General features: G+C 38.3%; 1 protein-coding gene across 1 annotated transcript in view; it reads right to left on the reverse strand.

Moving 5' to 3' along the window:
• ITFG1 (integrin alpha FG-GAP repeat containing 1) overlaps positions 1 to 12502 on the reverse strand; it is a 412834-nt gene that overhangs the window by 111614 nt on the left and 288718 nt on the right. The window contains exon 11 of the mRNA XM_007946857.2: positions 1425 to 1575. Within this exon, the coding sequence (XP_007945048.1) occupies positions 1425 to 1575 (151 nt within the window). The remainder of the gene's footprint in view (positions 1 to 1424; positions 1576 to 12502) is intronic.

Consider the following 12502-nt stretch of genomic DNA (forward strand, 5'->3'; position numbering starts at 1 on the left):
TATATAAATATATATTTTTTCACGTTAGCTTTTTTTCCCTGTAAACTATGTTCTTTATTTCTAGAGGAAGTTTTTGTGACTTAAATTAGTATGTATGAGACCTTTTTAAATTAAGGAGATTAATTATTTGAGTCTTTCATAGCAAGTTTATTTCTAAGAGTTAAAAAGCTTTTAATTTTATTTATGATACTTTTGATACAGAGAAATTGAAAGTAGATTTGTGGTCAGTTCTAGTCATCTTTTTTCTTTATCCATTACTTTTATACTTGGAATGCCAATGTAAAGTGAAGTAAAGTAAGACTTAGTAGTTGGAGAAACAGAGGAAAACAAGAACCTGGATAATTCATGTAACAGAGAATCAGTCAACACAAAACCAAAAACAGGAGCAGGGAAGACACGAATGCCCTGACAGTCATTTAAGTTTTTAAGATAATCATTATTTTGCAAGAATATACTATTTCATGTTGACTTCAGAAATTAACATTTTTTTCAAAGAATATTATTTTTATTCCCAACACTCTGGAGTGGCAAATTGGCTCTTTACTTTAGAAAGGGGAAACAGGACCCTGAGTGTCTTTCACAGAGTAACTTGGTACAAGTATCTGTAGCAATGGATGCTACCATTTGTCACACGGCCGTACTGTGGTGGCTGTGCTCTGCCGTCATGCTGGAAGTCAGGTACTGTTATCTGAACTATCAGCAGGGTCACTCTGGAGGACAGGTTTCAGCAGAGCTTCCAGGCTAGGAGGAAAGACCTGGCAATCGACTTCTGAAAATTACCAGTGAAAACTCAAAAGATCACAACCAACTTTGCCTAGAAAGTAGGAAATCAAAAGAAAAGACTTCATGATATGAGAAATATGTCTGATATGGTGCCGAAAGATGAGCCCTCTAGGTTGGAAGGCACTCAAAACACACAGTGACCACAGCAATGGACTCTGAATGCCAATAGTCGTGAAGACAGTGCGGGACTGGGCAACATTTTGTTGCAAGTGGGGTTGATGTGAGTCCGAGTTGGCTTGACGGCAGCTAACAATGAGCTCACCATGTGGAAAGAGCGTATTGAACTCATTCTGACCTTGCACAAGTTTACAAGTCTATTATCTGTTGGCTATGCTGTTTCCTATGACCGAATATTCAGACTTGCTGGTCTCAGAGCTGGATTCTCCAGTGGTTTAATCCAAATAAACACAGAATGAGATAGGGTGCTTTCATATTTCCTTATACCAACAAGTCGATGGCATGTCAATAAATTTGCTCCCACTGCCTTTAACATTAAAAAGGGCTTTCCTTAATTAACTCATTTGCTTTCATTATCTCACCTACATTTTCTTGTCAAACACTGTGAAAGTGAAAGCACAAACTCAAATGAGATGAGGTAGACAGGAAGTAAACCCTCAAACACACAGGAGCTCTGAACTCACATCTTCATAAATGTCAAAGAAGGTGGCAACCATGGCATCTCTGATTTGATTTAGGTTCGACAGGTCCCAGTAGACTTTAAACATACGATGTGCCCCCTCACAGCTTGCATTATTACAAGGGACATTCTCCAGTAAAAAGGCCTGCTGATTACTGTAAGACAAAGAAAAGAAATTGTTATTATAACACGTCAGTGTTGAGTAGTATCAGTTATGCTGTATTTCCTGCAATCAAAGGAGATGGTAAATGGTATACAGTGAATTATACTAAAAGATCTCCAAACACTATTGATTACTGTACTGTGTCATATTACCAGTCAGCTGTCATCGAGTCGATTCTGACTCATAGTGATTTATGTTGTCAGAGCAGAAGTGTGCTCTGTAGGGTTTTCAAAGCTGTGACCTTTTGGAAGCAGACTGCCAGACCTGTCTTCTGGGGTGCCTCAGGTATGTTCAAATCATCAACCTTTTGGATAATAGTTGAGTGCTTAACTGTTTGTGCCATCAAGGGATCCCACATGTTGAAACAAACTTAAATTACTGGTTACCCCTTGTTATCAACCTTTGGCAAAATCCTGCTAGTTGACTACTGACTTGTCTCTTCTCTGCTGTGGAGTTTCCAAGTCCATCTCCCCTTTCTCTCCTGCTACTTTACAGCCAATGACCTCGTGTTCCATTACTGAAACCCTGGACACAGTCATTGTTCTGGTTACCTGGTGCCACTCTCACAAGAAATACACCACAAATGGGATGGCCTTAACAAACAGGAGTTTATTCTTACAATTTGGAGGCTTTAAGTCCAATTGAAAGTGCTAAGCTCTAGAGGCTGGATGAAAGCCCTCAACCTTGGGGTTCAGCTCTGACTCCTGCTCCTGGCCCACTGGAGCTCAAGGTGTTTCTTCACTCAGACAGCTGCTGGCTGCTGAGACTGAGAAGCTCCAAGGTTGACAAGTCAAAAGGCATAGTCCCGATGTTACCAAACCACACGGCAGGCCATTAACTTAAGTCCATTGAAGTCCCAAGGTTGGCAGAGCATGGCAGGCTGCTGAGCAACGACACAGCTACATGCAGAGTCCAAACACACCACAGGCTAGAGACTATTCTCAAAGCTTCTCCTTATATGCAGGAAGCAGACCATATCCCAAAGCCAGCTACCCAGCTGCTTGTGGTAGATCCACCATGGAGTTGATTGCCAGTCTCATCATGGGGAATAACTACCACCAGCTGCCCAGCCACTCAACCAGGCCCAGCCAAGTTGACACACAAACGTAACTACCACAGTCATAATCCCTTCAGATGTATATATACATTTTTAACTGAAGAATCCTGATAGGCAGTAGGATAGATATTGCACTGCACATTTCAGAGAACAAAAGTGTTGTATTTCCTGTATCATGAAGTCTTCCCTTTTGAATTCTATTCTACAGGCGAAGTGGGTTATGAGCTTAGATTTTGGAGACAGATTATCAAACAAGCAAACAAATAAAATAGTTGCTGTCAAGTTGATTAGGCTTATGGAGCCAAATTACGTGGATTCAAATGGTTTATCCTTTAGCAGCTCTCTGATCTTCGGCAGGTTAGTTAACCTTTCTAAGACTCAGAATCTTATTTGTAAACTGAATAATAAGAGTATTTACCCAACAGAATTGTTGTAAAGGTGAAATGAAATACTGCATAGAAATTATTTAGAACAATTCCTGGCACCCAGTTAATACTCAGTAAAAGTATGTTATCATACTGTGTCTAGTGCAACACGACACCATGTAAAAATATCTCCTTTAGAGTTAGAAGTTAGTTTTGTAAATACTGTGATTTTACATAATGGCTCCTATCTATAGGGATTTCCCAGTATATATTGGTTCCCTCTATGCATATAGAAAATAATAGATTATTTTATTTTGGGTCTTAGATTTTTTTACTGTCTAATATTTCTCTAATCATTGTTTCTAATAAAATTGTAAATATAGAATTTTTATATAAAGATATTACTTTCGGTCTAGGTTATGTGGAAAAGAAGAAAAGGCTGTTTCGTAATAAAGGAATATATCCAAGTGTTTGATACAGTAAAGAAACCTATGTGAAAATATTCACTTTGCATGATATACTGAATACATGACTAACTTCAAACTACTCCTCAGAAGGAAGGTTGAATCTACTTCTGTAGTGATACCGCCTTGGAAACCCAAGGAGGGGTCGCTATGAGTCAAGTCCGACTCGACGGCACGTAACAGCAGCAACAATTATTAAGATAAAATACTCCAACACAAAGAGTATCAAAACAGAGGACTAAAACCCCTAGAACTTTGTATTTACGTGGAAAGCCTTGTGATAAATTCCTGTTAGGTTTAAGACCTAACATATAACATTACTTTTTCCTGTTTGAAGTAATAAATGATTTATCCTCTGTCTCCACCCTAATAACTGATTTTTAAAATAGAATTTGTAATATTCTTTCCAAGTAATTTACCTACCTTTTTAGCTAAATAATTTTGCTAATAGTTCAGAGGGATGCAGTGTACTCTATTTTGTTATTGTTGTTATGTGTCATCGAGTCGGACCTGACTCATAGCGACCCCTCCTTGGGTTTCCCAGGCAGTATCACTACGGAAGTAGATTGCCCCATCTTTCTTCTGAGGAGTGGCTGGTGGGTTTGAACCACCAGCCTTCTGGTTAGCAGTCAAGTGCCTTAGGCACTACGCTACCAGAGCTCCCATTTTGTTATTAGGTGTTTATATTAAAACGTGAGAACACGTGATAAAAACATCCTTTCCATAATCTTCTCTAAACAAGGTCCCATACTGGTTACCTTTTGAGTGAGCATGTGCCACTGGTTTCCCTTTCAAAGCTACTGCATGGAATTCCATTACTATACTTACACTCTACTAACAATTTCAAATCTACAACAACCTATTACAACAACATTTACTGCTGCTGCACAACTTAATTAATTGTGATATGAGTTTGTAAAGGATGTAAGTGCCATGCACCATTGTTTTTTGACTGTGCTGGTCTTCTAATAAGAGAACTGTGAGAACTCAGAGTCTAAAAAGTCCAGTTCTTTTAAATTCTACTGGGATATACGGGTAGCCCAGCATTTCATCTTTAAAGATAAAATTCTATTTAAGTGCAGAAAGGAAGAACCTTGATCCATTTGGTTTGGAAACCCTTGGGGAAAATGGTCTTGCTTCTTTTGTGAGTTTCTCTATATTCCTAGAAATTATCATTAATATATGTTTTAAAAACATTTTTTTAAAGCTATTCCACAAGTTACTATAAAATTCAAATAAAGGAGACAGTTAAAATGTTGAAATTCTTCCTTTCCAGGGAATACACTGTTAATAATTTAGTGTGCATCTTTCCAAACCTTCTTCTAGCATATACAAATATGTAAGTACATATTTAAAAAAAAAAAAAAAAAGATTCTGCTACACACATTTCCCTACGTTTGTTTCAATTCATATACACGCAGATACAGGTATAATCTGAACAGGAATTTTCTTTTTACTTCCCACTTCCTCCCTGTAGTTACCTCTTCCCTGAGTCCTTCTTTCCTACGCATTCCTATCCCTGGAGCTGTCTCCCTGTGCAAATACCGCCCTTCTGCTCTCCTATGGTTGATCGTTCTAAGGAGTTTATCTACCTGATGTAAATGTTCACCCCATCTGACTGACTATTGTTTAGTTGGAAAATATTTTTCTTTATGGCACTACAAAAATTTTAAGGAAGTCCATCAGGCAGATGGAAAATGATACCAAATGAAACAATACGTGATGAAGAGCAAATAAATATACATAATGAAATGCTAAATAAACAGGCAAATATAAGATTTTTTCTTACTATTTATATTGATTTAACTGTGTAACAAATGAAAACAACACAACATAATGGGGAATCTCTCCAGTGTGACTATAACAGAAACACCACAAGTGGATGGCTTTAACAAACAGGAATTTACTATTTCACAGTTTAGCAGGCCAGAAGTCCAAATTCAAAGTGCCAGCTCTAGGGCTGGGTGAAGGCCCCTTGACCTTAGGTTTCAGTTCTGCTTTTTGTTCCAGGCTCACAGGAGCTGCAAGTGTCTCCTAGGTCACACAGCTGCTGGCTGCTGAGGCTGACAAACCCAAGGTCTTCAGATAAAATGACAGAATCCCAAGTTCAGCAGGCAACACAGCAGGCCAATGATTCAAGTTCAGGAACTGCTAAGGAATATTTGGCTAAACGCCAGATTCAGAATGTGCCAAAAAGCTAGAGACCCTGCTCAAAGCTTCTCCATGCATAATGGAAGGAGGCCACACCCTGAAGGCAACTAATTAGTTGCTCACAGCACCTTCCACCCTGGGGGTGATTACAACCTCATCATGGGGAATAACTACATTCAACTGCCAAGCCACTCAGAACCAAGGTCCAGCCAAGCTGACACACAACCTTAACTACTACAAGGAGTTAAAGTAAAATGTATGATGATAATACCACCAAAGCCAGAATGGGAGAAATGGAAGTATACTCTTGTAAGGTTCTTAAACTGTAAGTGAAATGATGTAATTTTGTTTGAAGACAGACAAGAATAAGTTAAAGATGCATACTATGAGCACTAAGCAGTCACTAAAATGAATGAATAAATAAAATGAAGTCAACAAAGAAGATAAATGAATCATAAGAAATACTGAATTAATTTTAAAAAAAGCAGGAAGAGGAAAAAGGCAACAAAGAAGATGTGGGAAACATAGAAAACAGATCAGACTGTGGACTTAAACCTAACCATACAAATAATTACAAGAAACATAAAAGATTTAAACAGACTGGCGATCTACTTCCATAGAGATACTGCCTCAGAAACCCAACGAGGGGTTGCTATGAGTTGGGACCGATCGGACAGCATGGAGTGTGGTTTTTTAGTTTAAACACATAAATTAAAAGGCAGAGATGATCTTACTGGATTAGAAAGCAAGACACAATTATATGCAACCTACAAGAAATCCACTTAAATATTAAGACATAAACAGGTGAAGTAACAAGACAGTCCACAGAATGGAAGAAAATTGTGCAAATCATATATCTTATAAGGGACTTTATCTAGAATATATAAAGAACTCTTAAAACTCAATTAACAAACAAACAAACAGCAAATAATCCAATTTTTAAAAAATGAGCTAAGAATCTGGATAGATATTTCTCCAAATAAGATAAACAAATGACTAATAAGCCCATAAGACATTCAACATCATTAGCCATAAAGGAAATGCAAATCAAAAGCACAATGAGATACCACTTTATACCTATTAGGACAGTTAGAATAAAAGAGATAGATGATAGTAAGTGCCGTCTAGAATGTGGAGAAATTGGAACCTTCAAATGTGGCTGGTGGTAATGTAAAACAGGGCAACACACTGAGAGAAAATAAAAACATATATCCATACAGCAACTTGCATACCAACATTCTCAGCAGCAAATCTGTAACAGACAAAAGATGAAAATGATCCAAATTTCCATTAACTGATGAATAGATAAAATGTAGTCTATTGATTCAGTGAAATATTATTCTGTCATAAAAAGGAATGTATTATATTGCTACATGGATTAATCTTGAAAGTATTATGCCAGACACAAAGTACTACATATTGTATCAATGAATTTACATAAAATAATTAGAACAGGCAAAATTATAGAGACAGAAAGTGGATAAGTGGATGCTAGGGTTGGTGGTGGTGGGGGGAAGAGATGGGGAGGATTGAGAGTGATGACTAAGAGGGCCAGGGTTTCTTCTTGAGAGTGATGAAAATGGTCTAAAATTGATTGCGGTGATTGGTGAACTGCATGGTATGTCAGTTATATCTCTGTCAAATTCTAAATAAAAAGAAAATTACAAAAAAAAATTTAGCCAGTTTTAAAACAAAACATGGGAAATGTTTACCTTTAAGCGACAACATGTAAATGCATATATCAAATGCCACTTCTCTGAATACTGTAATATTTATATATCTAGTGTGCAATTTTTTTGGGCTGCTTTTAGTTTCTCTTCACAGGCCATAAAACTGGTTTTATTTCTCAAAACATTGCCAACTTGACAAAGTTTGGGTTATTCTAAGTTGTTAATGTGCTGTGTGCATCTGTCTTATTTCTCATTAAGAAAGGTAGCTGATGGATCATTTAACTTAAAGGGTGATTTTCTCCCTGGCTGCTCCTGGAGCGTGTGTGTCCACTTGAGTCATTATTATCTCCAGTGAGTTGTGCTCTTCTAGATTGTCATTAACTCGATTCCTCTTAATTCTCCAATTTCATTATCAGCCTAAGCTCACACGGAAGGAAAAGAGCTTCAGTTTGGGGATATGTCTACCTTTCTGCATAAACTTTAAGAAAGGTAGTTCTAGACATAAAAGAAAAACAAATTAAAAAGAAACACAAATAAGTCCATTAGGAATTCTCTAAACATGAAACTATTTTGAACTGATACTCTGAAACCAATGCCGCCAGCTATTGGTAACTGCAGAGTCCTCAGTAAGCTAATGTTAACAAAACACAACTGCTACTTTGAACTACTAAAAATTATTGAAGTGACTTGTAATATAGACAAAGAAAAATGTACATGTTAAAATAAGGAGTAAGTTTGATATTTAAAGTAAAGTTCATTTAACTCTGGGCAAAAGTAATACAATTATTCCCCAGGGAGTGTCCAGGATATGAGAGTCAGCAGGCAGATAGCGAGTATTTCTTGAATGAGAGAAGGAAGCAATCTCTTTTGTACAGCAAGGCCAACTGAGAGGGAAATTTTAATGGGACTTCAGTCTGTGAGTGCTCAAAGTTCTTGTTAAGTAAGTGGTTAGAAAGATTCTGTCAAGTTTATCTTTACTCAAAGGTATTCTATACCCTATATTGGTTAATTTGGTGGCCACTGCAACTTTTTCTTTATAGGTATTATATTATCTGTGTCTCTTATTTTTTAAAATGACAGGATATTCAGATTTTAAGAGTGAGAAATTCATGGATATACCACAACTCATGAATCACATACACATGCGGAAAGAACAAAGACTGATTAGGAAATTATACTAATCCTCATTTAGTTCTAACACTGTAGGATATAGTGTTGAGATAGGTAAGGGCGAGGGAGATAGAAAATGAGAGAGATGGGGAGATGAAAGATGACTTCTATTTTTCTAGCTTGAGTCTGGGTGAGTAAGTACAAAAAGAACAGGTTTAGGGGGAGAGAAGATATTTTCATGTTTGGGGTACCAGGGGTGGAGTGTCGGGCAGAAGAGTCCATCAGGTAGGATGTGTGCACAACTGGAAGGCCCAGACACAGAGACTCGAAGTCCTGCTTGTAACTGATAATGCAAGTGGTCAAAGTAGATGGAGAACAGGGAAAGCAGTCCTGATTGATTTAAGGTAGCCAGAGGAAGGGGAGTCCCCAGAAGAGACAGAATAGGAACATTCAGGGAGGACACGGAGAGAACTAGGAGAGTCTGAGGAGTAAGTCATTAATAGTCAGCTGCAGACAAGAGTCTGGAGACATTTGCCAAACAGAAATCCCTGGGACTGAATGAGATCTTCAGTAGAGTGGAGTGGTTTGAAGTTAGACTGTAGCAGGTCAAGGGTGATGCCGAGATGGTAAAGCTGGGACAGTTGTCCAAAATCACAAAAAAAGTCTTTTGTTTTATCTGGGAAGAAATGTATACATTTAAAGGAAGATTAGGGGAAAAGAATGGAATGAGAAGATCTGGAGGACAATGAAGTGGGAAGAACTGCTGTTCCAAGATCCAGATTGCACAGGCGGCACTGAAATGGAGAGCCTATCAAGTAGAGAAAGATAAATCCATGAGGAGGCACTGGCAGTAATTTGGGGTGAGTAGAAAGTGACTTGAATTAGGAAGTGGCAGTGAAAATGGAAAAGAAAAGAAGCCTAAAAATCACATTATGAAAGAAGATTGTACCTTTGTTTGCTTGGTAAATCTAAGCAAACTCGCTGCCATTGAGTCGATTCTGACTCATGGTGACCCCCATTGGCTTTCTAAGGCTGTGAATCTTTATGGAAGCAGATTGCCTCATCTTTCTCCCACAGAGCAGCTGGTAGGTTAGAACCACTGACCTTTTGGTTAGCAGCTGAATGCATTACCACTAAGTTGCCACCAGAGCTCCTTTACTTGGTTGGCAGAGAAGAGTAAAAAGGAATTAAACATTTTAGGCTAAAATGGTTGGAGCCAGATGATAACTTTGAGGTCATCAGCTCAACCTTTGGGAAAGAGCTGGATTGGAAGAGAAGGGTAAGTATGATTAAGATTGGTTCAGATAGGGCAAGTTTGAGGATCTTGTGGAATGTCCACAGGAGGGTAGACAAAAGATTTTTTTGTTTTTTAAAAAAGCAGCTAGAAGCATTAAGAAACATGTATCTTACAGCTGTGGATAGAAAACTGTGGCATTTAGAATCAAAAAATGAATGATTTGCTTCAACAACGTGAGCTTTAGCTAATAGGACATCTTCTCAGTGATGAAGAGTAATGCTGTGAGAGAATCAAAACATGTGATAACTGAAGATTGGTTAAATCAACCCAAGGACATATTTTGAAATTACTAAATAATATAATAAAAGAAATATTTCCTGTCATGTAAAATGGTTCATAATATGTTAAGTAAAAACTCATGGAAGGTAGGAAACCTACGTACCTTAAAACCTGCAACACACAAGAACTAACCACATTTAAGTTTCCATTTTGTCTTCTTCGGAAAAGTTTGACAACATGCTGAGTTAACATAATTATGTATCTTAAAAAAAAAGGACATTATCCCATCAATGAAAGTAAGTTAAAATAAGATTAAACCTGGAATGTATACATAATCACCTGTTAAATTCTTTATTAAGTAAAGGATACAACATTCAGATAATTAACTAAAATGCTGCTAAAAGGAAAAGCAGATGTAATACAATTAGCCCTTCTGTAAAACTGAAAAGTTTTTCATTGTTAAGGTCTTTTTGGTTCTGAGCGACTCCAAATAACACAATTTAAGAATTAAGCTCAGCAGCTATCTAGATGCAACGATGGGTCTCCTCATTCAGAGCAAAGGAGAATGAAGAAAACCAAAGACTCATGGGGACAATTAGTCCAAGGGACTGGTACACCATGCAATCTGCAGCCTATATGACTATGAGATCAGAAGAACTAGATGGTGCATGGCTACCACTGTCAACCACTCAGAGAGGGATCTATTTAGGAGATCATGGAAAGAATGGGAGAACAATGTGGAACAAAACTCAAAATCATAAAAAAAAGGACCAGGTTTGCTGGTCTGAGAGAGTCTAGTGGAACCCCTGAGACTACAGCCCCTTCAAGCTGTCCTTCAGGTCTGGATTTGAATCTACTTCTGTGGCTTCCAGCCAAGCAAAAGAAAGGCATATGAGCTGAACATTTACATTAGGTAGATAAACTCCTTGGAGAGATCAATCATGGGAGGACAGAAGGGCTGGGAATGCACAGGAGACAGCTGGGGGGTGGGTAGGAGTGCATGGGAGGGAAGGACACAGGGAAGAGGTGGCTATGGGGAGGAAGTGGGAGGAGAGCTGTTGCACTGCGGGAGATTACAATCAATGTCAAGAGACAAAGTGTATGTGAACTGCTGTATGGAAGATGAATTTGCTCTGTAAACTTTCACCCAAATCACAATAAAATTAAAAAAAAAAAAAAAAAGTTTGAGCTAGAAATACCATTTGATTCAGCTAAAAAAAAAAAAAAGAATTTAAGCCAGAATGCTAAGTTACTTTTCTATCATTACTCAAAGGTAAGAAAAAATTCTCTCTCCCTGGAATAATGATGGATATGTAACTACCAAGTAACCAAACCCAAGCCACTGCCATTGAGTTGATTCTGACTCATAGTGCCTGCACAGGACAGAGGAGAACTGCCCCATAGGGTATCCAAGGCTATAAATCTTCACAGAAGCAGACTGCTTCATCTTTCTCCTGTTGAGTGGCTGGTGGGTTCAAACCACTGACCTTTTGTTTAGCAGCTGAATACATTAACCATTGCACCACTAGAGCTTCTACCAAGCAATGGCATACCTATAATAATGAAAAGTTACAACAGTATCACTAATAACATGTGACTCTCATGTTAGGATGCTCATGCTAACAACTTCTTGAAGATATATAGAGATGAAATTACAGTGAGAAAGACCATCAGTTCAACTTATACTCTGTTTTTAAAGCAGTGGTCTCATACAATATTTATCCTTTTGTGATTGACTAATTTCACTCAGCATAATATCCTCCAGGGTTATCCATGTTATAAAGTGTTCTGCAGATTCATTATTCTTTAATGTTGTGTAGTATTCCATTGGGAGCTCTGGTAGCGTAGTGCCTAAGGCACTTGACTGCTAACCAGAAGGCTGGCGGTTCAAACCTTCTTGAAAGGAAGACAGGGCAATCTACTTCCATAGTGATACTGCCTCAGCAACCCAAGGAGGGGTTGCTATGAGTCGAGGCTGAGTCGACGGCACATAACAACAACAACAGTATTCCACTGTGTGTCCATTGTGTGTATGTACCATAGTTTATTTATCCATTCATCCATTAATGGGCACTTAGGTTTTTTACATCTTTTCGCTGTCATCAATAATGCTACTATGAATATGGGTGTGCATAGATCTGTTCATGCCATGGCTCTTAATTCTCTAGGATAATCCATATTAGTGGAACTGCTGGATCATACAGTTTTTCTGTATTTAACCTTTTAATGAAGTGCCATACAATGGCTGTATGACTTTACAGTCCCATTACCAGTGTATGAGAGTTCTAGGCAACCCACAACCTCATACTGTTTTCTGTTGTTTGCATTTTGCTATCACTGCTGGGGTGAGATGGTAGCTAATTGTTTTAATTTGCATCTCTCTAATGACTAATGGGTGTGCACAGAGGAGAGACTACTCAGGGACGCCCAAAGCAGCAGGCGGGAAGAGCAGGAGAAAGGGGATTAAAAGCCAGGAAGCCAGAGAGAAGAGCAATCAGCCGAAGGGATTAGGTGAGGAGAGGAAACTCGGGCCCGCTCAAAGCAGCAGGACGGGAAAGCAGGAGAAAGGGGATAAAAGCCAGGAAC

Source organism: Orycteropus afer, unplaced genomic scaffold (assembly GCF_000298275.1).
Source record: "Orycteropus afer afer isolate SDZICR_OR568_19922 unplaced genomic scaffold, OryAfe1.0 scaffold00009, whole genome shotgun sequence".
Classification (NCBI taxonomy): Eukaryota; Metazoa; Chordata; class Mammalia; order Tubulidentata; family Orycteropodidae; genus Orycteropus; species Orycteropus afer.